Here is a 26925-nt window from a genome sequence, read left to right as displayed (position 1 = left end):
TCTGAATGGGAACATGGGCCGGGGGCACGGCTCCCCTCCCTGCCGTTCTCTCCCTGCCAGCAGCTGCATCTTGCAAACGCTGAGAACGATCGCCCTCCGCCTGCTTGTTCACAGTTTCTCCTCTTCAGGGAAGCTGCCCCTGGAGCTTCTCCCTCCTGCCCAGGAGGCCTGGTTCAGCCACTCATCCATGTCCTCAGTGAATAGCGCTGGACTTGGAGTCCAAGGACATGGACTGAGCGAGGCCCTGAGGGAGGCCCTGTCCCAGCTGCATGGAGGCCTACTCCAGTCTGTCGTTGTCTGCACGGTCCCTATCGCTGTCGTGGAGATAACCTACCTACACGAAGTGGCTCGGGTGACCGGCCCAGGCCTGAGCCAGCCCCCACTGGGGACGAGGCCAGTGTAACTGGGCCCAGGAGGGAGCAAAGCCGGCCCCCAGGTTCCTGCAGGCTTTAGCCAGGGTGCCCACTCGCAGATTCCAAGGGGCCCACACAGCCAAAGTGCCTAGCAGCAGCCCTGGAAGGTCTGGTGGAACTGAGCAAGTGTGCAGAGCCCCCGACTAAACAGGTGGTTCTTCCCCGCAGTTCGCACTTCTCTGCCCACAGACTGGCCTTCCCTTTTGCCTTCACGGCCCAGTGGGAAGTTTCTGGGTCTGGGTGCTCTCCTGCTAACCCCCGTGTGATCCTGAGATGGGGGTCTATGAAATGGGGGTGACACTGCCCACAATCCCCATTCCACAGATAGGTGCTAAGAAACCAGGAAGCACAGAGAAGTGCCTGGAAGAAACAGACGTGCTGTGTTAACAAACCAGGGCTGCTATTTTCACCAAAAATAATGTCGTTCAGTCCATGAACCAGCCCCGTTTGGCTCTTTGCTCACCCCAGGTGCAATGTGCATCCTCCAGGACTGAGCTGCCCGGGCCTCTGCTATTCATTTTTCCGAGTCCTGCTCACTCCATCCTTTGCTCCTGAGGGGACTCAGTGCACCGCTAAGGAGCCGGAAAGCTTGGGAGCTGTGTCTCCTGGGCTTCGGCCATGCTGGGCCCTGGAGGCCCCTGCCGGCTCTCTCTCCCAGGCCCAGGCAGGCTGGCGCTCAGCCCTTGCTGCTCTGCTCAAAACTGGTGGGGGGGGGAGGGTGAGGTGGGGGGGGTGTTGATTAGGGAGCAAGCCTAGGTCTGGTCTGTGAGCTGCATGTGCAGAGCACAGTAGCTAGACTTGAGAAATGTCACCTGTATACAATGAATGGGGGGGGTAGGATTAAGGGACCAAAGTGTCCCCCAAGTCACCCCTTGGCCCTCCTGCTGCCTCTGCTCTCCTCTCAGACCCTGGATATCAGCGCTGATTGGAGCCTTCAAGGGGTCCCCACCCAGACCTTCTCCCAACCAGCCAGCTTACACTGAGAATCAGGCTTCCAAGGGGGAAGGTGGATTTTCCCCGAGGTCACGGGGCTAGTGTGCTAATCACACACAGCCGAGAGCCAAGGCCCCCCGTGCCTGGTCTGCTGCCCTTCCCACTGTGACACCATCTGCTCCATTTATTCTGTCCCTTTTCCTTCCCTGTGTTCCTTCCTCCCCTCCTCCTCTCCGAGCCCTGATAACCTTCTGACAAAGGGATAAAAGGGTGTCCCATTGCATAGTAGTGACCACACCTGCCAGCCAGGGTTGCAGCCGAGACCCCCCAGGCATGGCTTCCTGGGGCCCTCTCATCTGGCGATGCCCCTTTCCCCATCTGTGACTCTGTCTCCCTGCAGCCCACAAGCACAAGAAACAGGACGTGCTGCAGCCGTGTGACACAGCGTACCCTGTGTTTGTGCACCAGACGGCCATCCGGGAGACCAATGGGATCATTGAGTGTGGAGCCTGCCAGAAGTAAGATCCGAGGGCCGCGCAGCCTGTCTGCAGCTGGGCTCCTCCCTCCCCCTACCCCGCTGATGCACCACCACACCCACACCCACCCTCCCGCCCCCCCACCCCCCCCACCCCCATCCCTGTCTTTGCTTCCTCTTTTCCTTCGTGAAGGAAACATGGGCTGGGGCAGAGGGTAGGCTGACTGGGACACTGGACGGTTTGGTAGAGGTGGTCCCGAGGCCAGATCTGGGCCCACCCACCCTACCCCAGGCTCCAGAGGAAAGGCTCCCACAGCCCCTCTCGGCGGCCCTTTCAGTGTGGGTGTGCTTAGCCCACAGCAGCTCAGCGTCAGCCCAGGGACATCCGCAGGCCCTGGGAAGGCACCGGGAGGCAAGGATAGCGGTGAGGAAAGAGGCCAGTCGGCGCTCCCTCAGAAACCTGTCTGTGCAGAGAAGCAGGCCAGCTCGGGAGTGGTGGGCTGGAGGAGGGCTCCTCGTGCTCTCAGGTCCCACAGGCCTCTCCTCTCCGCTGCCCCCCTGGAGCCCGTGTGTGCGCCCCGCCGAGACTTGGGCCTTGCCCGTGTGCAGGCCGTGAGACCGAGCTGCATCCCACCGGCTCTGGCCAGCGCTGGCCTGAGGGAGCAGGGAGGGCCGACAGAAACTTCTCTCCTGCCAACTCCCACCCCGGCCTCGGGGACCTCCCAACTTGTGAAGTTCTGTGCTGGGCCGCCTCTAGGGTGTCCGCTCAGCCAGCTCAGCCATTCGCCAAGTGCTTCTCAGGATGTCCCTTGGACTCCCCAGATCTCAGGGGAATTACTTTCTAGTGTAATTCCTCAGACTTGGCATGGGACGGTCCTACTAGTGTGTGATGTTGGGTGGACGGTAACCTCACCAGAGCGGTTTTCTGGGAACTCCTGTGACTCGTTTATCTCAAAGGCTTGTTGTGAGAATGAAGTGGTCTGGTGTAAGGCGCTGACTTCAGGGTAGACAGATTCGAGTTCAAAAACGCTCTGCTGCTCTGCAGCCCTGTAACGTTGGGCAAGTTACCTCACCTCTTCTAGCCTCTGGGTTCTCCTCCACGAAACAGGAACGACAGCCACCTCCCTCGGAGTGGTGGCGGTTAAGTGTGTGTGTGAGAGAGAGAAATCATCCACCCCAGAGGAAATGCTCAGGAAGTGGCAGCTACTGTTACATAAGGCACCAGCTTCGTGCAGACAGGCTTTCCCTGATCCCTTCCTCCCTCCCTCTGGCAGCCCTCCAGGGCCGTGTGCGGGCGCGCTCTGCCACCTTGTGGCCAAACCTGAGCACCGCATCTTTCCGGCACGGCCTGCCCCCGCCATACATCCCTATCTGCTTGGGACAGTCTTGATTTATGCCTGCTGTCTCTGAACATATTAATGACAATTCCTTTCCCTCTCAAGAATTATCTCAGTTTGAACTTCCTCACCTCCAGTCTGCTAGAGAGCAGTACAGCTGCAAAAGCTTGTGGGTAAAATAAGCCCAGAGAACAGAGTTCCTCGCCTAGGACTGTCCCTGCAGCTGCTCCTCATCCGACCAGCCTCACGGTTCTGTTCCTTCCCCTGCCACCCCAACTCCACACTCTAAGTCCCCAGAAATTCCCTAGAAGCTCCAAGCTGAGCCTGCCACAGAGCGGTTCCGCGACCCACTTCTCTCTTGGCCGCAGGATATTTGTGATGCAACAGATTCCCAACAGTAACCTTCTCCTCCTGGTGACAGACCCCACCTGTGACTGTAGCATCTTCCCACCAGTCCTGCAGGAGGCTACAGAAGTCAAATATATCCTTCCAGCCTCCGGGAAATGAGGGCTGGGGGAGGGATGGAGGTGTTGGTGTCACTGAGGAGCTCAGATATTGAGAGGCGAGGCCAGCCTCCCTCCCCACCAACATCCCCCCCCTCCCACCCAGGGCTTCGGGATTTGTTCCCCAACCCTCCCCCCCACTACCCAGGGTGCCATCTTCTGCAAGGCAGCTGGTTCCACCCGGGCTAGGCTCTTTCCAGACTTAGTCTCTAGAATCTCCAGAATTCGCTGCTGTCATGAGGTGTTCGCCTTAACAGTGACTTCTGCACATAATGCCTCCGTCAAGTGTGACAGGCTGCGCTCCCAGAAGCTTCGAAGGAGACCAGATTCCTGCCACGCCTTCCATCCAGAGGTAAGGGCTGGAGGGGGGCAAAGGGGTGGGACTTGGTCTTCATCCACAAATCCTGGGCTCTTGGACGAGGCCTATGCATTTGCAGATGGGAGCTGACGTTTACTTTATGAATGCAACCCTGCTTGTGCACGTCCATGGAACACATTCATGCTTGTGCATGGACGTTCAGGCCCCTGTGGCGTTCACATATGGAGGCAACCAGGAGCTGAGGGCCAAATTTCCTAGGGTTTGGGCCCTCAGTGATTTCAAATGCAGCTCCCCCATTATTGCCTTCATTACTACTGCAGTTAGCTCCAAACGATCTGAGCAAATAGGAGGAAGCTAATATATGCACATGCTAATGACATTAATTGAGCGCCCACTATGTAAGGTGCTTTTAGCTTAAGCTGGGTGCCTTACTCATGGTTTTGTCTTTGTTGAATATGACTGCCACAAATAATCCACATCAAGGAAGTTTCCAGAGTTGATGGCTTCCCCAAAGTCATTCTAAGACGATGGTCCCACGGCCACTATAAGACTGGGAACAAGCGGAGGCTTGAACCCAGTTCTGGGCTGAGTGCACAGCCTCTCCTTTGCCCTAAATAATAGGCGGTCTAAAAAAGATGGCAGTGTTTCCTCTATTTTCTGGGACTTCCCTCTTTCCCCAGGTTTTTGGCTATTAGTCCCAGAGGCCCTCCTCCCTCTTCCTTGCCTCATCCGGAAGGCTGTCTTTTCATCTCTGCTCTGGGTTCACAGGAAAATGCCCAGGAGTGTGGCGGCACCTCAGACACCTCAGCCTCGCTCCCCATGCTCCTGCTGCCTCTGTGTGCCTGGGGGCTACCACCCCAGCTGCTGCGGTGACACCCGCCCAACCTCACCTCTGTTTTGACAAGATGATCCTTCCAAAGACATTCTAAAGAGTCAGCCCCTGCCGTGGGATCCACCTCACTACAGCTGGGTTATCACCCAGGTCACTGTTCATCTCAGTCTTGGGCTAATGGTCCCTGCCTCCTGAGATTGCCGGGTGGAGCCAGAAACCACTTCTTAAAGGCCTTCCGGGGAGTCTAGTACCACCCTTCCTACCTCCTCTTCAGGAGTCCAGCGTGAGCTCAACTTGGCCCAAGACAAAAGAAGTTAATTGCATCTATTCTCCAGAAGCCCAGACCCAGCCAAGGGTCAGCTGTTTCTAATGAACTTGGTTGGTCTTCAGTAGAATCCAAGAACTTCAAGGTATGAGAAAGAGGGACAGAACGAGGCCAACAGCAGAAATGAGATGAAGAACATGCCCCCACCTGAAATAGAGCTTTCTCAATTGAGATGCATGGTGAGGGGATAGGTCAATTTCCTAGCTGCTGCTCAAAAAAGGGGTGGGGGGGGGCAAGGAAGTAACTAGTAATGGGAAAAACCCAGAACAGGAACAGGTATTAAATCCTTTTATATTACTGTGGCATGTCTGCAAACTATGGCTTCTAAAACTTCCAAAACTGTCTTTACAAAATGCTAACATACGGAAACGTTTGCATCTGAGAAAAAGCCAATAGGGTAAAATATATAGCTCCTGCACTAAAAGGTGATAGAACAAGGGAGATCACAGTCCTTCACAGTGGCCTGGTGAGGGGTCTCCTGAAGGCTAGCTCCAGACTCCCCGGGAGGGCCAGCTCCCGCAGTGGTCTGTTCTAGCCACTTATCTTTATAAAAGAGACTACCTTGATTGCCACGTCCCGGGACTGAGCCCCATGCCCCATGTCAGGCTCCCAGCTCAGTGGGGAGCCTGCTTCTCCCTCTCCCTCTGCCTCTCCCCCTGCTTGTGCTCTCTCTCTCAAACGAATAAATAAAATCTTTAAAAAATAATAAAATAAAAATTTTAAAAAGACTGTGGGATGGGCATTTCAAGGAACATTCCAACATGCACAACAGAGTCCACCAGGAGGGGAGCTCTATCTGGGAACTTACTCTCCACATGCACACCTCCCCCAGGGTCTTAAGGCCCTGGAGCTTCCTCCTCCCTCCCCCGAAAACCTGGCTCTACTGTGAGAGCAACATTAAAGGCAGAACCATGCAGAAAATTCTGAGGTGGCCTCAGAACTTTAAATTCAACCAACCTCCAACGATGAAGTCCAGCCAAGCCCCAAGGTAAGCATGGACAGCATGCCGGGCCTCGGGAGACCCTTTTTCTCGGCCCTCCACAATTCAGAGTACAAGCTTCCCACCAGCAAATGGCCCCACTTCCCTGTACAGTGAGCCAACTTTGAACGATGCATTCTTTGCCGTATTTGTAAAATGCCTTACATTACTGATTAGATGACGTCACTTTCACCACTTAGTCTCACAACAAGCCTGTGAGGTCGGCATTAGCAGCCCCACCTACAGCTGAACAAGTAGAGCCTCAGAGAAGAGAGTGACTCAAACTCACTTGATCTGCCAGTTTAAGTGGGAAAATAATGCTAGGAATGGCTAAGGCTTACAGGTACCTGGTAAGTAACAGGTATTAACTCATTTAATCTGGCAACAATCCTCTGAAGTAGGTACTGTTATCTGTCCCATATTGTAGACCAGGAAACTGCAGCAGAGACTTGAGAACTGGCTGCAAATGACTGAAAGAGCTTTGTGAGGTTCTATTCATGCAGTGTGCTGGGCATACAATAAGCACAAATTACATGTTAACTACTGTTAGTCTATTACCTCCTTGGGGTGGAGAGAAGTCAGTCAAGAAATGACAATGTGGATGTCAAGAACAATAGGCAAAGATCACAGGTGTCCATCTGGCACGACAGGGAACCCTTTCTCCAGCCCCGTCAGGTGCCAGAGCTCAGAGCTTCCCCATCATCTTGTCCAGACCTTATCGTGACAGGCATGGCTGCATGAACACTTCCTGACTTGCTCGGGCACCTTCACCACCAATAACACCCAGTGCCCACGTGCACCCCTCTGCCTCTCTTTGGCATTAATAAACGTTCTGCCCTTCAACAGCATCTGACCTCTAATTACCAACTCCCAGACACGGGCTGCTTGTCCTTCTCTCTAGGACAGCAAGCCTGTCTTTTGAAAGGCCTAACCTCCCTGCCCACCCAGGGAGAACATTTTCAGGCAAATTTATCAACTCTCTTGGCCCTATCACTTAAAAACTAAGACTAGGTGCTCACTTCAGCAGCTCATACACTAGAAACCAAAATTAGGAAGTGCTGGGACAGCTCCCGGCCTTGTTTTGTCTCCTTCATCCCACTGTCTCTGGATGGCCAGGAGGAAACTGTAAAATTGGGAAATCACTTTTAGAACCAGTGGAAGGAATAAACTAAGCTTTCTGAGAAACTAACCTTGCTCCTCACTTGAGAGAACGGAATATTCTTGTGAGCTTGAGACCAGAGCAACTATTTTCCTTCTTTTACCAGAACCACTACCGGACAGCAGGTGGCGGCCTGACTCAAGCTAAAGAGTCATCACTGATCACAGGCAAACGGAGTTAGAACCAAAGCCATTTAAAATGACAAGATTCTGTCAGCATCTTGAATTATCTTTTCTTAAATGACCAAGAACTCAAAGCTGCTGTCAGATCCTCCTTCCTCAGTACCAGGAATAAATTAACTACTAGATCCAGCTAATAATTTTGTACATTTTGATAGAAGTGCTTTCATGTAAAACAGTTCACCACTTTATAATGCTAAGTGAAGTTCTGATTCGGGAGGGCAGGGGAATGGAAGCAGCTTAAAGTCAGAGAAGTAAATATGGGGGTGGGGGGTCACAATAGGAAGAAATCAGAGCAAGAGTTCAGCGGAAACGCCCACCAATCACTATGGAAAGTGTGAGAAATGTTGATCTCAGTGAAAGATGCAAAGAACCTCAGCCCATTTTAAAAGGGGAGAAAAGGAATGCTGTAACTGAAGCTAAATATTCTAGAGACAAGGATATTACTTCTAGGATAAATTGTTTAAAAAAAAAAAAAAAAAACACTGCCCAAGGGCTGCTTTAGGAAACCCAGAGCCCTAGCATTCTACAAAGTGAAAATTCAAACTTGTCCTTTATTTGCTTTGCAATATCCATGGCAATATCATACAGGGTCCTCACCTGAGAAAGGGAGCATACAGTTTTTAGCAAAAAACTACGAAAAAACCAAATGGTTCTTTATAATGGCTCAAAAGAGCAGAATGCAATCCAGTGTTCTATACCCAGGTGATACATAGGGAAACCCTAAAGCTGTATCTATACCTAAAAATGAGAATTCGGGGCACGTGGGTGGTACAGCTGGCTAAGCATCCAACTCCTGGTTTCAGCTCAGGCCACGATCTCAGGGTCAGGAGACTAAGCCCCGAGTCTAGCTCCAAGCCTAGCACGGAGTCTGCCTGAGGTTCTCTCTCTCCTTCTGCCCCTCCCATCCATGGTCTCTCTCTAAAATAAATAAATCTTTAAAAAAAAAAAAAAAAGAATCCAAATACTGGAAATTCCCCTGCAAAGACAATTTTCCCAAGGCAAAGGGGCACGGATTCCTCTCCTTTCTTAAATTACACAAACGGTTAACAAACCCCCAAACCTTTAGGTCAACACGTGAGATTTAATCCGAACTGTCTTATTGTGAAGAGTGTAGCACAAGAGTCACATTTGGCCTTTCTGAGCTTCAGTCTCCAAATCTAGAAATGACTGATACTAATCAGTTCACAAGAAGGTGGTTATGAGCATCTGAGATACCAAGTCCTTCAACAGAAACTTTCACATAAAGTATCCATTATGTTGGATATTATTTTGATAAACTTTAATCATAAATTAACTACCCCTTGGGGTTAGCTCTCCCCTCCATTCTAAACCTCATCCCAGTTGTAATGAAAGCTTAAGAAAGGTCAGGAAAAGTGAGTTGGGCATAAATAACTTTGATTTGTGCATTCAGACCGGGAAGTCTCTGACAATTTCTTAAGCTTCCGTGTCTAAATTAAGACTTCAAGGCAGGTAAGTTGAGTCAATAAAACAGTACACGACCAAAGTTCATATTCCATTTGGTTCTTTTTATTAGAAGTTGAGAATACAGCAAGTAAGGGAAATCCCATGGTGAATGGAACCATCACACAGAGGCCTTTCTGAAACCCCAACCTTCTATGATCCCCCAAAAATGTGCTTTGTGGCTTCAGCAATTTATAAAGGGGAAGGGGGAAAATACTGAAAAAGGCCACTATTTAATGATGAAAGAATGAAGCTGTAGAGGTCCTAACCAGCCTAGGGCCAATGAAGAAAATTAAAAATCTGCACAGAGCAAGCAAGCCTCTGATGCTGAGAGTAAGGCATTCAGGCGCCAACCTGGTGAGAGTTCTCAGCGAGCACTGTGAAGACCAAGTGCACAGTGAGGCTGTTGGTAGTGAGTTGCACGTAGACACACACACATAAATGGGCGCACACACACGCACTCGCACACACACCCTAAAGAGGGAGATTTTTACTGGATGACACATCATTGATGTTAATTTCATTTTTCCTAACAGTTTGTGCTATGTTGAACCAGATTTAGCTCCTCCTTTGGGGTGTGGGGTGACTGGGCCCAGAAACTACTTCTTCTGTTGGTGGTGTTACAGGGCTGCATCTTATACCCTGTATCCCAAAGTGCATGACCGAAGAGCAAGTACTGGCTTCTGATATGTGCTGTTGCTTCCATGAGACTAAGTGTCCCTCCTTCCAGATGGCCACTGCCCTGCTGGACTATTCCCTCAAAGGGAGGAATACTGTTCTTTATTGTGTCAGGCACCACACCAGTTCACCTACTGAAGTCTCTTGTTGGGTCCCTTGGTACCCAAGGCAGTGACCTTACCCAGAACCAAAATACTCTTAAGTCCTTCCCCAGTTCTACAGTGGAGTCCTTCTTCCCCGTTCCCAGCTTTTGCCGGCGAATGGAAGGGGAGAGAAAGGAGATTACCAACAAGACAACGCTCTGCTGGATACCAGACTCTTCCCATACGCCAAACGCCTACTGGAGGGTGCCAGCCCCCACACTTAGGGCTTCAATGTTTAGTTCTAAAACCCACAATCCCCAAGATGTAACTCAATCACCTGAAGCCTTGGGTGACAGCAAGTAACCCAAGACTCAAGTGCTATTTTGGTGGTTTGCCTATGAGCCAAGATTAGAATTCTATGAACCAGATCCTTCCCCTACCACTCTCCCTGACACCATAACAGGATACCTCTGGGGCATGAGCAAACTTTTTTCTACTCCTAGCAGCTCTTTAAAGATATGGCTGTACCAGACTCCCTGGCAATAACATACCATTTTCTTTTAAAACTTCCCACCATGCTATCCCCAAAAACTGGGGTTTGGGGAATACTGATGACTCCATGGTAGGTACTGGACTGGCTTTCTTGTTCAAAGACAGCTGATATGTGTGTCACAACTAGGCTTACTAAGACAGTGGTGCTAGAGGTGAAATTCACCTTTCCTGATCCAGAGGAAGCCTTCTCCCAACCTATGTACATGAGCTCAGGAGGCACCTGGACAAGCTGGAAATCTCTTTTGTGGCTGGCTCCATGCCAGGAACTGTGATGCCAGGGAAAAGGTCCATTTGTATTCCCAAGACGAGGAAGGGTAGTTAGGGCAGTGACTTTAACAGAAGGAAAATTCTGGGGCATTCCTGAGCTCCACAGCAAAGATACAGAAAACTGTCACATCCCTGCAGATAAAAATCACCACAAAACTGAATAGGATGCCATGAAGTAATCTGATCAGCCCCTGGGCTAACATTTCCAGAGCTCCTCCTACTGTCTCCACTACCCCTTTGCTGGCATAATTGACCTTCCCAAGTAAATGGCTCTACTCTTTAGAAGGGGTCACTCTCAGCATAGAAAACAAATCACTCTCTCAAATGATACCTTAACTAGAGCCTTTATCTAACACATCCTGTCAGCCATCCACGTGCTGCTTCCACTGAGAAAACACATACAGCTTCCCTCCACCTTGGGACTCCCTAAGGCTCTCAGACATGAGAGTGGTCATGTGATCACTGGGCTGGGGCTGTACTTTCTGCCCCACAGGGTCCAAGGTATGCCAGCCTTTAGAAGGCACCTTGGTGCACCAAGGCATTATACATTCTGGGGCCATCACCTGATCCTCCTACAGTCACTTTGTGCAAAATTGAAACAGTGTGTGGTACTTGCATGTTTCATTCTGTACAAAATTCCCCTCCCTCCCCTACCCCTATGTTTTAAATGTTTATATAAATTCTTATTTAAACAGTGAGTTAGAAATCTTATTTACATTAATTTCTTTGTTCTCCCAAAAGAGCATCTAAAATCACATTCCCACCCTTTAATAGGATATAAATGTTCACCTAAATTGGTTTTTAAATTGATTTAAGGAGCGAGAAAGGGAGAAGAACGAACCACCAGCTAAACTGTGTTCCCATCTTCTACAAAGAAATGTGACACGGATCAGAAGCCAGTTTGCCAAGGTCGTGCAGAGCCCTCAATCAGTAGATCCCAATTATAAGTCAGGGTTTGGGCCATTTCTCCTTTTCTCCAAATTGATGCACTCCATCCTTGAGGTATGATTTATTTTTGTTTTTCTCTTCTCAGTCATGTACCAGGTGGAGCCCCAGGGGCATCACAAAGCCCACGAGGCTGTCAAAGTTTGGGGGCTCCTCTGGCACTGGCATCAATGGCCGGTAAGGGAGGCCTGCAGACGCTGCAGGCTCTGTTCAGGGTCACAGTCCCCGGCTTCTGGAAGGTGTCACAGTGCATCCTCTTCACTGCAGCCTCCACCAATCATGAAACGGAACTCCTGGAGGTTTGAGACGCCATGGAAGTGAACGAAAGCGCCAGCAACCACAAAGATGTGAAACAGCTGATGAGAGTGAAACTGGAGGGGGGTGGGAGAGAAACCCATTCATTATTAAAGTCTGCTAAACAGTCTTCAGGTTGTTTGTGCTGAGCAGGGCAGGGAATGGAGGTTACAGAGCTCAAAATCAAGGTGTCCACAGATCTTGAACATCCATTAGGCCTATCACATTCTGCTGAACTGAAGTCCAGCTGTCCCCAAAGAAATCAAGGTGCTGCCGCTAAATTCTAACCATGAAGATGTGTACACATATCATAGGAGTATCTGGTGAACTCAGGTTAATGGCATACACACACTCCTGCTAACAGACTACAAAGCTACAGTTAGACACAGGGAGGTTTTCCTGTTTGCTGAAGAAACCTTTTATCACGGCATTAAAAAAGCACCAGAGCTATGGCCAATTTAAATGTTGCTCTCTCTCAGAAAAACTAAAGGGATTTCCAGGATTAGGTAGAAGGTTAAAACATTATGTCTCTCCAGCTCTAAGACTCTGAAATTTCACAAACAACACACCTTATCAAAAGACTAGGAAGGTCGGGCCTTTTCCTTCCTTCTCTAATCAGAAATTGGTCTACAAGCACATGAGCTTTTTTTCTGATTTAATCTATTCTGTTGAATGCTAGTTCATTTTTTAAAAGGGATCTATCAATTGCTCAGTGCACCAACATCACTTCAAAAATTATACTATTCTCTCATTATCATCTCAAAATGAAAAAGTACAGTGACAAAACAGTATTCATAAAGAGAAAGGTATTAACTTTAGAGGTTAAACTAGAAAGAGCCACAAGTCACATCCCAGGAAAAGGTTCCTAGGAAATCAAAGGGGATTCATTCTGTCAAAATAAGTGTGGGCGGGGGGGGGGGGGGGGGCCTAAATCCATAATTGATGCCAAAATGATGAGAAGGCAATCCCCAAAAGATAAATTAACTAATTTGAATCTGAAAAGGTTGCCTAAGTTAGCATTATATTCATTTTATGGAAAGTCTTCCAATTAAACTTTGAAGACTGGATGATCAATTTAGTTTACAATAATCAGCAACAGGTCAAGGAACAGAATTCTAAAGGTCAGACTTCATATCAAACAACTCTTCAGGGTGCCTGGGTGGCTCAGAGGGTTAAAGCCTCTGCCTTCGGCTCAGGTCATGATCCCAGGGTCCTGGGATCGAGCCCCGATCTCTGCTTAGCGGGGAGCCTGTTCCCCCCTCTCTCTGCCTGCCTCTCAGCCTACTTGTGATCTCTGTCAAATAAATAAATAAAATCTTTAAAAAAAAAAAAACAAAAAAACAAAAAACAAAAAACTCTTCAATCCTGCACCTACTGAAAATGTTTCAGGCCACTTTCAATTACAAAATTTTCCATCTATTGGACCCTTGTATTTCTTTCCTCTTCTCTTTCCCTCTCTCTTAACCACAATTTAGTTAGGTCTCCCTCCACTCTTGCTACCAAACACACGTATACAAAAATCTTGTTACAAATCACCAATTTTTAGTATCAAAAAGGACTCTGGTAGGGGGGCCTGGGTGGCTCAGTTGATTAAGCCTCTGCCTTCAGCTCAAGTCATGATCTCAGGATCCTGAGATCAAGCCCTGCATCAGGCTCCCTGCTCAGCGGACAGTCTGTTTCTCCCTCTCCCTTTGTCCCTTACCCCTGCTCATTCTCTCTCTCTCTCTCTCTCTCTCTCTCTCAAATTTTAAAATCTTTAAAAAAAAAAAAAAAGGCGGGGGGGGGGGGGGCTTTGGTAAACAATCTAGTCAATCACCCTCATCTTCTAAATGAGGAAACCAAAACAAACTAAATGCCTTCCTTGCCAGTTCAGTGTACTACGGGAGCACAGACTGATATTAGACTAGCCTGATTCAAATTCTACTTTTTTCACCCAGCAGTAACTTGTCCTAACGTTGGACAAGTTACCTAATCTCCCTAAGCCTCATTTCCTAATCTGTAAAACAAAAACGTTAATAACAGCTGTCATACCTTATAGGGCCAATGTATTAAATGAGGTAACCTGTGCAAAGCACTCACTCAGTACCATGCCAGCCACCAAGTAAGTGTTCAGTAAATGTTAGTCCTCACTATACTTACCATTCAGAGACACACAACTAATGAGGAAGAGTTACAACTAAAATATGGGTCTCTCAATTTTGAGTCTAAAACAACTTCAATTATTTCACTTCCTGGTCTGCCAGTAATACACTATCAGATATGTATGTATACATACTAACTCCCCCTGGTCATACTTACCCAGATATCACACTTGCCAGGAAAAAAGCGTTCAGGGATGCGGGCAGCATAGAGGGCAGCGCCTGTGATATAGAGGCTGGCCATGAGCATCAGCCAGCCGATCTGCCCTATGGTGGCGGCCTTCAGGAATCCCTCCGAGATGACATAGTGCAAGGTAGGAATGATTCCACTCAGGCCAAGGCCCAAAAATACTCCTGGCAATCACAAGAATAAAATAAAAATGCAGAAGAGAAATAAGGAAGAAATATTACAATATAGCACTAGTAATTCTATAAACTGAGTATTTCAAGTATGATGCTTCTTGTTTGAAAGGAAAAAGGTGGTTCTTCAAACTCTGGGATACTGCCACAACAGACAGCAGTAGCTGTGTTCTAAAAGACAGACCCATTTACAAAGGCAAGGAGCCTACTACTGAGAGAGGCTCAGCTTAACAAGTCAGCAGTCCTCAATGGGTTTAGAAATGTGTTGGTAAGTGCTTTAGGTACAGACAGCTCTAGGAGTTTGTTTAAACTTTCCTCAATGCTTCCACTTTGTAGACAGAGACTGCAATACAGAGCAATTTCACATATTTTGTCTCCCCTCTGAAGCAACAGGGATTCCTGGCATTGAAATGGAATGGAAGAGCAGGGGTGGTAACTGGGGAGGTTGGAGGGAGGTCACAACTGCTCCTGAAAGCTCCCAGACCCAAAAATACCAATCTGGTACAGAAATCTATCAGAATCATTCCACCACAGCCCTATTGCCTTCAAAATCATCTACACCAGTGTTTTTCAAACTTCTGGATATGACTTAGGTTATAAGATCAACTAAGTGAATCTGGATTAGCATTTTTTTATTTTTTAGTGAACCACCATGAAATAAAAATCAGACTGTCACATATGGAATGTTAAGTAACAGTTTGTAAAAGCTGAGTTATATATGTGCGTGAATTTATGAGTATATACACAAATCTGTGTCAGTTGAAATACCACAGGAACATCTCACACCCGGGAGCCAGTTACTGCTCCTACATTTTGACAGAGAGAGTTAAAAATGACCTTTAACTCTTTAAACACAAGACAAAAAGCCTATTACTTGTTTTGGACATTACCAAGTAAGTTGCTGGTATGCAACAATACATGTATGCACATACACATGATAAATAATGGGCATCTACAAGAGAAGAGGAAAATGGCAACACCCATCTCACAAAAGGGAATCAACCAGGCCTAAATAAAAACCTTTTTCCTACTTCTACTCCTCATTAAAGAAAAACCATCACAATCCTGTTTCACTTGTTATTTTCCTCTACATGCTAAACAGAGGCTCTAGTGGTTTTGCCTACCATTCTGGAAGTCAAAAGCTCAGGAGCTTGGTTCTTCTGATGTGCATTACAGCAGAATGTTTAGCTGTACTCTCATCTCCTGTGTTGAAGCAGGCTTAGCCTCACAGTTAAGTACTGCTAAAAGTCACCCCTGACCACTGCTTCTCTACTTAAAAAGGGTAAGTGGGTAGACTGTTGTCAACAGTGGTCATTAACAAGAAGTTAAATTCTAACTTCTAACCTTGTAGGAAACTGCAGATGTATTTTATTTAAACTGCAAATGGATTTTAATACGAAATGGTTTTGGGGTTTGGGCTGGGTTTTGTTTGGTTTTTTAAAGGTCACAAGGAGGTCACAAGGAAAAATACTCCTTTTACTACTACTTGTTCATTCTCAGTAGACACCAGGTTTGATACTGAGGATAGAACACTGAAGGACATGGTCCTGGCTACAAGGAGTCCCAGTCCAGTAGGAAACAAAAACATGTCCCTGTGAACTCCCCACTCCTAGAGGAAGGCTCAACTAGAGGTTTTTGGCTTTCCAAACAATCTCCATCGAGACAGGCATGATTCTAAATACAAAAAGCTTCCTTATCCCTATATTAGAAGAGATGTATGGTACTTACTTTAGTAGAATACAATCAGTATGAAGTTTTATTTACCTAAGCAGTACACATTTTCGAATAAAAATACAAAACAAAAAAATGATGCCAACAAAAGAACCAATCACTTTAAAAAGTACACTCCAAGCTAATGAAGAGTAACCGTTTTTAACAAAGGTTACAGAGACACTGCCTTATGGACAGTATATAGTCATAAACTCAAGTGAATTACAAAAATATACATTGACTCATAAAGCTCACCATGCCCCTCAACTCCACGCACTTTAAGACAACTAATGAATACTACCATATTAAAAGCCCTTGAAGAACAGGAACTATGGCTTATTTATCTTTGCATCACAAGTACATAGCACAGGACTTGGCAAGCAGACCTTTAATAAATGACTGGTAAATTAGCAAATGCGCAATGTAAAACCCCCACATCTCTTACCTGCTCGTACTCCTCGATACTGAGGGGTAGCAAACATGTCCCACTGGGAAACTATAATGGCCGCAATGCCCAGCACACAGATGACAATCAAGTAGATGAAGCAAGGTTGTGGATTACAGTAGAAAGAATAATAAAGCCATGGAACAAAACTTCCCATAATCAGAAGAGCAATACCAGAGTAATCCAATCTAAAAAAGGAAAAAAAAGTCATGTGATATTAAAAAGTACAGCCCACTACAGACAGGTTCCAATTACTCCCCTATGACATGAGCTAGCAGTTAACAGACAAGAGGCAAACAGGAATGCTTGCTTTAATTAAAAAAAAAAAAAAAAAAAATTTTTTTTAAGTTCCCATCAGACAGTATCAAGAATTCTGCCAATTCTGCTAGATGTTCTTCCCTAACCACTGACTCAAATACTTGATTACAATGTAGACTTTCCAATACTTACTTAGAGAAGAGCCGGGAGACCCCTTCTGAGTGGCAGTAGACCGTGTGGAAGAGCCATGAAAAAGAAAGGCAGAGAATGGCCCCCAAGAAGAATAATCCAAAGACCACCTTCTCTTGCAGAGGGGCCACAAAGGAGATGTTTGGGCGAAACATATAAAAGATCCCCAGGCACAGGAAGAATACACAACCTACAAAAAGAGTAGAGAGAGAAAAAAGAGGATCCTTGTCAAGAAACAGTGTTGTGTGTTGATGAAGTTCTCAGTCCTTCACAATTTCAATATCTGAATCAAAAGCTCCATGAGAAAGATTTTCCAAATAACTAAAGCATATCCAAAATTCGGGTCTACTTCAAACACTGCTGGTACCATATACTCCTCAGCTTCAAAAACCAAGTGTTTTTGTATAGGAATAGTACTTTATTTATCTAAGAGCATAATCCAAAAAGAAACCAGACAATGCTACTACTTCTTAGAAGGCTAAATTTGTCCACTTCTACGTCTAGGTCTAGGATAAAATTTCATTTAGAAAGTTTTTGGCACATATGCTGGAGCCCAGCTTTCAAAGACCCATTTTCTGTTTGCTTTTGCAATGAATTCAAATGCCTTCAAACCCTGTCAAGAAATATAGCTTTCAGGGTGCCTGGATGGCTCAGTTAGTTAAGCATCTGCTTTCTGCTCAGGTTATGGTCCCAGGGTCCTGGACTGAGTCCTGCACTGGCAGGGAGCCTGCTTCTCCCTCTCTTCCCCACTCGTGTTCTCTCTCTGTCAAATAAATAAAAATCATTTAAAAAAAAAAAAAGAAAGAAAGAAAAAAGGAAAAGAAATACAGCTTTCCTCCATCAGGAGCTGTCAAGGAACATTATGCTTCTCTGGTTCTCACTGCTTGACCTAAGAGCTTCAAGAGTTAAGGACAATAAAATGCCTATTCATTCTATTTCATAATCAGTTTTTAAACTGCTCTTCTAGGGCACGTGGCTGGCTCAGTTGGTAAGCATCTGCCTTTGGCTCAGGTCATGATCCCAGGATCCTGGGACTGAGCCCCACATCGGGCTCCTTGCTCCACAGGAAGCCTGCTTCTCCCTCTCCCACTCCCCCTGCTTGTGTTCCCTCTCTCGCTGCGTCTCTGTCAAATAGATAAATAAAAATCTTAAAAATAAATAAATAAGCTGGTCTTCTTCACACTAAAATACATGTTCTTACCACTTAGGAAAAGGTCACTTAACACAAGGAAGGCACAGAAATTAAGATGTTAAACATGTGCTAGGTAACTGTTCTATTTAATAAAACTTTACCCCTGAGTTAAAAGTCAGCAATGAACTACATTTGCCGCTCTATTCCACCCTCACTACACTAGCAGGTAGGAAGGCATCTGGGGACACAACAGAAATCAAATGTGTGAAAAAAAATGCAAGTCAAATGGGGGTAAACCAGAAAAGATTTCGTATACTCACAGGTTTGTGCAACCATCACTATTACTTAATTTCAGAATATTTTCATCAACCCCAAAAAGAAGCCCATAATTACTACATTCATCTCCCACTCCCTACCCTGCCCCTAGCCCTAGATGACACTAATCTTTCTATCTCTGTGGCTTTTCACATTCTGGGCATTTCGTGTATATGGATTACATAGTATGTGGCCTTTTGTGTCTGGCTTGTTCCACTTAGCATAATGTTTCAAGGCTCACCCATGTTGTAACACATATCATCAGTACTTCATCTCTTTTTATGACCAAATATACTTCATTTGCATGGATATACCACATTTTATTTACCCATTCACCAGCTGAAAGATGTTTGGGTTGTTTTTACTTTTTAAATATTATAAATAATGTTGCTGAAAACATTTATATACATGTTTTTGTGTGAACATGTTTTCAATTCTCTTGAGTACATAATTAAGGAGCAGAACTACTTATACCTCTGTTTAACTTTCTAAGGAACTGTCAAAATTGTTTTCCATAAAGGCTGTACCATTTTACACTCCTACCAGCAAAGTATGAGAGTTGTCATCTTTCTACATCCTTGCCAAAACTTGTTATTTTCCATTTTCTTGATTATAGCCATTTTAGCAAGTGGAAAGTGGTATCTCATTACATTTTTCAAAGTATTTGATTTGCATTTCCCAAAATGACTAATGATGTTGAACATCCCTTTTTTTCCCCCTTTTTAAAAACTGAAATAGAGTTGACACTTGAGCATCTTTTCATGTGTTTTACTGGCCACTTATAGATCTTTGGAGAAATGTCTATTCAGGCGCTTTACCCATTTTTTAAACTGGGTTGTCCTTTCATTGTTTAGTTGTCAAAATTCTTAGACCCTCATCAAACAGATGATTTGCAAACATTTTCTCTCCCATTTCGTGGATTATCCTTCCACTTTCTTGATAATGTCCTTTGACATACAAAATTTTTAATTTTGAGAAAGTCCAATTTAGGGGCGCATAGGTGGCTCAGTTGCTGGGCATCTGCCTTCAGCTCGGGTCATGATCCCCGGGGTCCTGGGATCGAGCCCCGTGTCAGGCTCCCTGCTTAGCGGAAAGCCTACTTCTCTCTCTCCCACTCCCCCTGCTTATTATATTCCGTCTCTCGCTGTCTCTGTGTCAAATAAATAAATAATCTTTAAAAAAAAAAAGAGGTCCAATTTATCTGTTTTTTCTTTGGTTGTCTATACTAAACTTAGGTGTCAATTCTAAGAAATTATCACCGAATCTAAGGTCACAAAGATTGACATCTATGTTTTTACCTAATCATTTTACCGTTTTATTTCTTAAGTTTAGGTCTCTTTGATCCATTCTGAATTAACTTTGTAATGAGGCAGGGATCCAACTGGACTCTTACATGTAATTACTCAGTTTTCCCGAATACTATTTGCTGAAAAGACTATTCTTCCCCCATTGTTTGGTTTTTTTTTAGGATTTTATTTATTTGACAGACAGGAAGAGACAGTGAGAGAGCAAACACAAGCAAGGAGAGTGGACAGGGAGAAGCAAGCTTCCTGCTGAGCAGGGAGCCCGCTGCACGGCTCAAGCCTGGGACCCTGGGATCATTACCACACCCAAGGGCAGACCCTGGACAACTGAGCCACCCAGGTGCCCCTCCCTGTATTCTTTTTTTAATATGCAATCAGGATGGAAAAAATATTAGAGACCACATTCTACTTCAAGTAAAACTGAAATTTAATTTTCATTATGCTAAGTAATGATTTTGAAAAATCAGCTTATTTCTACTAAATAAGCACCTTTCTCACAGTGTTCATCAAGACATTATACCACATTTTGTACAGCACCTTTCCCTAGGCCTGGTTCAAGGACAATGTGAAAATCTAGTAGAGAAAATGATGACTTAGCTGTAATAAAATCAGAGTGCAAACTAGGATAACTACAGAATAAACCAGTAAGAAACTGCATCATTAGACATCCAGAAAACAAAATGGTAAATCCCAAATACATTTATTTTATCCTTATCCTCAAATACATGGGGAGAAAAAAAAAAAAGAGTAAGTGAATCACTAATTCCTTGTACCACTGATATTACATACCTAAAAGATGTGTCCAGATGTTGCCTGTCTCTGTGTGTATTCTGAAAATGCTCTTAAAACAGGCCCGGAAAGAAGGCATTGGGGGCCGATGTCCATGTAAAAGGAAATCGTTATCCTTGAGCCAGTCTGGTAGTACATCATGAGGGATTACTCGCCACCGTCCTTCCCATACCTGGAAGAAGAGTATTAAATATCTTCGTGGTTTTGTCAATGTAGCAACACTAGTTGTCCTAAAAGAATGGTTTCAAGCTTCGTTTTAGTCTGGGTAAAGGTAGGGTCCACCTGTACTGACTTACCTTCCTTCATCATCCACAACAGACTTTACCTCTGAAAAGCCCCTGTGATTAAATTAATCACATACTTAAATTAATTAAATATGACTTTTTATACTTAATATTTCTGTTGGTGAAAAAAAAAATACAGCTAACCCTTGTGTGCAGGTCGACTTACATGCAGATTTTTTACAGTACAGTCCTGTAAATGAATTTTCTCTTGTAATGTTACTAACATTTTTTCTCTAGCTTATTTTAAGAATATAGTTTCTAATACATATAACATACAAAATATGTGTTGACTTTTTATGCTATTGGTAAGGTTCGCAATCAACAGTAGGCTATTAATAATTAAGTTCTGGAGGAGTCAAAACATGGATTTTCAACTGCCAAGGGGTCAGTACCTTTAACCCCTGCATCATTCAAGGGCCAAACCTGTATACAGAAGCACGTGTGTGCCTTCTGCTAAATTCTCTCCCTTTCCCTTCTCTTCCTACCACAACAAACATGATGAAGTAAAAAAAAAAAGTGCACAGGAGTCAAAATCTTGGATCTCTATCACTAACTAGTTAAAGAAGCTTTTATGAGAAAATCACCAAGCCCCAGTTTCCTCACTTATAAAAATGGGATGACACTATTTTGGTAAGTTCGTAAGGATCAGATGAAATAACCCAGAGCCCTTGTAAGTGAATTAGCAAACTCCAACATCCACCCCACAGGTGGAATGTAACCCAGACCATCCCCAGAGGCTATTATCTACCTAAGAGTTAGTGACTAACCCACCCTCCTCATGCTGGAGAGATGGCAAAGAAACTCAAATATTAAAGGCCCTTCAAAAGTCTCATCACCACCACCCTCTTCTCCCTTTCTTCACTGTCCCTCCCCTCAGACTCTAACAGAAAAGAGATCAGGAATTTGGTATCTGTCCTTAAAAACCTGTCAACCTCTGCACTCTGCTTCTTTCAATGTCTCTCAGCCCAGAGAGCTCACATCAGAAGGATCACTTAATCCTAAACTACCTTGTTTCTACTAATCAGAAAGATATAAGGGAATATGCCAGGTATATGCTCTACCTATAGTATTCAGGTTGAGACAATGACCTCACTCCTACCCCTCAGGGTTCTGGCAACAAACAAACAACGCAGCTAGGCTATACAATCTTGGCTCTCTTTCTTCCATGTGATGCAAAATGACTGCCAGCTGCTGAGCCCAATCCTTCTGCTTCACATCTTCCTGTTCTCTTTTCTCCTTAATCCTTCTTATTGAAGTATGCTTGTAAAAGAACTGATCCTCTGTGTAACTCCAAAGAAAGCGAGAACTAACAATTTAAGAGAAGTGGACCTCTTAACACTACTAAAACTCATTCTCTCTAGCCTCCCCACTTCCTCTCTCGCCTTCTAACTCAAACCCTGAGGCCCGTAGTTAGGATAATCTGGCCATTCCATGCTTGTTCTTAACACACAATGAAATACAATAATGCCAAAAGACTAATCTAGATATTTAATGTCTACTGGTAATAATAGTCTTACCACATGTAAAAGTAGCTGTTTGAGATCTTCCAAAGGACTTTCTGGAGAGACAGAGAATACTCTAAGATACTGAATTTATTTCCTCTAATTTGGACTTGAAAAAAGATAGCTATTGTTAACATTAACTTTACAAGATGCTACTCTGTTTTACTTTGGGAGAATTTTATTCTCTAAGAGGGAGAGGAAAAGAGAAATCAATCCTTACATCCTCAAGGCAGTTCACAATCTGCAAACAGCTCTGCTGTGACCATATGAAAAGTGCTATTGTGTTACCCACACAGCCAAGATGCTCCCTTTTTTGCAGTCAGAAAGAATATGCTGAGATTCTTACTAGTTATATTTGCACATAACGTCAGAGTGATTTTTCTCCATTGTTTCTAAACATTCTAGCAGTCTAAACTGAGCCAAGGAACTATACTCTCATAATTACACTGAAGTTAGTGTCATATTCAGCAGACACTGCACCCTCAATCCTCAACTTGGAGTCAACCCAAATGTCAACCCAAACAGGCATTGTCTTTTACTCCCCAAGGAAAAAAGAACAGGATCACAGCTTGGCCAAATACATATTTATTTATAAGCTTGACAAAGGCACTGCATAAATCAAACATTTGAGCAATGGTCCACTGGATTTGTATTAAACCATTAATGCATAAAACATTTCTTTTTAACTGAAGGCTGAGAAAAAAGAGCATGATCAAATTGGACACTCTATAAAGTCTAAATGATTTTATTTCCCCCTTTCCTGTAAGAAAAGCTTTTCCAAAAGGGAGTGTATACCAGCAAGGCCACAGGACACTTTGTTTTAAATTCTGTTTACTTCCTTGCAACCTAAGAACAAAATTTTGTGTGTCACTAGACCCATCGAGCTGTCAAGTACGCTCAGTTGCATGACCGCAGCAGGCGGAGCAAGCTTGGAGAACGCTGTGTCACAGGAAGCCTCTCCAGGCCACTCTCACAGACAAAGTGCTAGAGGATGATAAGGGAATGGTAATAATTTTTGTGCTCCACTCATTTTTCTTCAGTAAATCACAGCTTGGAGCAAACAAATGCCCTATTTATATTCCCATTCACTGTTACATTTGAAGTTTTATTTGCTTTACTTTTTATTGTTAGTTCAGAAAAGGAGAAAAAGGCAGTCAAGTTAACTACAGTACCCCACTGATCTATAAATATTAAAAATCCCTAACGAACCAGACACTAAATATTCAACTTCAAGAGATTTAACACCAAATTTGCTTTATGAAAAACAAAATATATCCTTTATATCCTTGTGTGTTAATTCTTCTGAGACAGAAATTACTAGAAAGAATCTATTGTTTTGCTTTTTCTTAACCAATTTTTAAACACTGAAAATTTCCTGGGCTCTAAGTAGACCCATAAATGTTTAAACTTCTCCCCCACTACTCTCTACCCACCCCTTTTCTCTTAGAAGGGATGTCTATGCTCAGATTATAATGTTTTCTCATCCTCTGGTCCAAAGTACAGTATTCTAAAGTCAACTGGCCCCCAATTATTTCTACCACCACTGTGAATGTAGGAAAACCTAACTTGGTTTTCAGGACCTAAGACCACATGCATAGAAAGTCCTGGTTCCATGAAACCTATTAAAAAAAAAAGCCACGAGTCACACAAATTTCTCTCTAAATAATCAAGAGCTCTCCAGAAATGTTTAACAAATAAATTTATTTACACATACTAACACAGACTGACTTATAATTTTGGGTAATTCCTGACAGGGTCCCTACTGATCAGATTATCAAGTAGTTATAAATTTACCAGTGTCTATGACTCTTCTAAGAAAGCAACCCCAATTCCAGTTACCATTTTCGAAGAAGAAAAAAAACCACAATATGTCCTAAAGAATCAGATAATGCATTAGAAAAAAACCTTAAGAGACAGAAAACATGCCAGCTGAACTAGAAATACTAGATCTGCATGAAAACTGGGACATCTTTATCTAAAGATTAGTTTGACTACCCACAGAATCCTTAGAAAGATTAGCACATTTGCCATCCCAGTCAAGTAGAAGAGATTCAAGGGACTTGGACATGGCATTTTAGTATCTCTAGGGATCAACCACTCCCAACTTTCATTCTGTCTTATCTAAACTATTAGCAAAACATCTACTCTGTTAATTTACATCAGGAAACACTTGTTTCCTGAATGAATATTCCAGTTTTATCACAACTTTATCATGGCTACTTCAGGCAAACAAATATATTTTGTCTTAAACCGGGTTAAAGTCATGAAACTGTTTCTATCTCCATTTTGCCACAGATTATGTCCACAGTAAACCAAAGGCTAAGGTACTGCAAATCTCCTTAAAGGTTCCTGTTTGGGAAGGGTTAAATATATAGCATAGAAATGATAAGAAACTGCTATCTTACCTTACAAACAAATTCTTCCATTCTTTCCATAGCGTGATGGGCTTGTAAAAGAGGGGACATGCCCATAAACCCCTCATCTTCCTGAGAAGCTTCCTCATTGCACTCATGTTCCTCAGAGATCTATAAGGCAATCACAGAAAGTCAGGGACAGAGACCAGGAGCCAAATGAAATAGTCAATACACTAACCTGTAAAATTATAATGAAATAATTCTCTCTTAAGGTCAAAGCAAGGCTTCAAACAAGTAACAATATAGAAACTACTGTCAGTTTATTATAGAGTTATGAATATTAAAAAGGAACGAAAGTTACTCAATGCTTCTCACTGGCAGACAAATGAAATACAAGAGCATTCCCATGTTTGTTTCAGTAACAAATTCCCCGGGTAGCTTGAATGGTTCGTTTTTTTTGTTTTAAGATTATATTCACATATTCAAGAAACTGCTGAGGGGAAAAATCTCTAAGAACCCCAACCTGGTACATATAAAATAAATATTTGTAATACAATATGGTAAGGGGTAAAAAGGACGGAAAAAAACAAAAAACAAAAGAAAAAAACATTTACTCAATTCTTAAGATATGCCAAGCATAAAAGAAAGGGTTTTATATAGGCCATCTAACTTAATCCTGACAGTCGCCTATTATTAGATAAGTATTCTTATCCCCATTTAACATATAAAGAACATCAGGCAAAGAGGTTTAAATAAGTTGCCCAAGGTTAAAACTAGTAAAGAAAAAAAGTTAAAACTCCCACACTCACTATCTTTCCACATTCCTGATGAAATGAAGAAATGACAATCTGGTCAGACCTTAATGGATGTACCACTAAAATTAACATTTGTCTCCAGATGAAGCTTCACTTCAAACTAGTATAGACAGAATGATACTGTGAGAAGGGCAATGGACCAGCAGGCGGAGACCTAAGTAGTTGAGTGTGATTTTGCCACTAATATCAATGGAACCATATATAGGTCTCTCAACCTGAGCCTCAATTTTCTCATTTCTATCTAAAAGAAGTTTAAAACTAAACAATCTCTACAGTCTTCCTATTCTCTAAAATTCTGAGATTTTGCCACTCAGTGAAGATCACAGCACAAGAGAACTAGAATATCGTATCTACTAAGAGTCTGCTAGGTAAACAATACTGGCTAAAATGACTGCATGAAGAAATGAATGACTTTCTACCTCCAGTCAGAAAACTGATAAGGATGAACATGTAGGCACAGTAAGTAATCTACCACAACACTTGAATTTGAACATGTTTAAAAAGAAATCCTAAGATTTCATTTTCCTATTCTTTATGTTCCAAGATAACTAGGGGCTTAGTATTAAGTAGCACTTGAAACATGTTACATACCCAGTCTCAACTGTTAAAAAATCATGCTCTCCAAGAAATCTATCTTCACTCTGTTTCTCTACTATTCTTACTTATAAAACATCCTCTGTAGCACCTGGATGACTCAGTTGGTTGAATGTCTGCCTTCAGCTCAGGTCATGATCTCAGGGTCCTGGGATGGAGCCCCACATCAGGCTCTCCACTCAGTGGGAAGTCTGCTTCTCTCCCCCACTCGTGTTCTATCCCTCTCTCAAATAAATGAATAAAACCTTAAAAAAAGAAAAAACCCACCCTCTAAAAATAAAACATGATGAAACCAGAGAGGGAGACAAACCATAAGAGACTCAATCATAGGAAACAAACTGAGGGTTGCTGGAAGGGAAGGGGGTGGAGGGATGGAGTAACTGGGTGATGGACATTAAAGGAGGGCATGCCATGTAATGAACACTGGGTATTATATAAGACTGATTAATCACAGGCCTGTACCTCTGAAACCAATAATACATTATATGTCAATTAACTGAATTTAAATTTTAAAAATGTTTAAAAAACAAAAATACCCTCCATTCCTTACTTCCCTAAAACTTACCTGTCTGTCCTTCAGTGTCCAGTTTCTCAACAATTCTTTCATGATTGTCACCTTCCCCTCCCCCACCAAGCATTTTTAGATTGCTTCTTCCGTCTCCACGCAATTTTATTAACACAATATACTGTGTATTTGTATGTACTGTGGCCCTACAGAGGACTAAAGACCACTGTAATATTTTAGTTTTTCAAACCTCTCTCAATCAAGAAGCAATTTTCACCAGAGAATGTATATGGCCCTATCTAACCCACAGCAACTGCCTCCTCTTCTCAACTCTTCCAGCAGTTAAAAGTCTGTAGCCCCCATTTGACAATGAATATAACATGTGATTTTACTGATGAATATAACATCTGATTTTACCGATTTTACTGTCAATTGTTTTACTGACTTATACTGTTTTATTTCTCGTTTGACATAATTTTACTTTTTAGTGTATC

General features: G+C 43.8%; 2 protein-coding genes across 3 annotated transcripts in view; one reads left to right on the top strand and one right to left on the bottom strand.

Moving 5' to 3' along the window:
• CACNA2D4 (calcium voltage-gated channel auxiliary subunit alpha2delta 4) overlaps positions 1-4853 on the top strand; it is a gene marked incomplete at both ends in the record, with an annotated part of 114757 nt that extends 109904 nt beyond the window's left edge. Inside the window, 4 exons of the mRNA XM_080810292.1 lie at positions 1747-1864; positions 3527-3639; positions 3919-4013; positions 4749-4853. Of these exons, the coding sequence (XP_080666418.1) occupies positions 1747-1864; positions 3527-3639; positions 3919-4013; positions 4749-4853 (431 nt within the window). The remainder of the gene's footprint in view (positions 1-1746; positions 1865-3526; positions 3640-3918; positions 4014-4748) is intronic.
• Positions 4854-8962: 4109 nt separating this feature from the next.
• Positions 8963-26925, bottom strand: part of ADIPOR2 (adiponectin receptor 2) — a 102351-nt gene continuing 84388 nt past the window's right edge. For both annotated transcript variants that reach the window (XM_080810692.1, XM_080810693.1), the window contains exons 3-8: positions 24569-24688; positions 20378-20549; positions 16841-17027; positions 16391-16578; positions 14036-14229; positions 8963-11814 (exon numbers count right to left, since the gene is read on the bottom strand). In XM_080810692.1, the coding sequence (XP_080666818.1) occupies positions 11686-11814; positions 14036-14229; positions 16391-16578; positions 16841-17027; positions 20378-20549; positions 24569-24688 (990 nt within the window). In that variant the 3' untranslated portion in view covers positions 8963-11685. The remainder of the gene's footprint in view (positions 11815-14035; positions 14230-16390; positions 16579-16840; positions 17028-20377; positions 20550-24568; positions 24689-26925) is intronic.

Source organism: Martes martes (assembly GCF_963455335.1).
Source record: "Martes martes genome assembly, chromosome: 8".
In the NCBI taxonomy this organism is placed as follows: domain Eukaryota; kingdom Metazoa; phylum Chordata; class Mammalia; order Carnivora; family Mustelidae; genus Martes; species Martes martes.
This window is presented reverse-complemented; position numbering and strand designations above follow the sequence as displayed.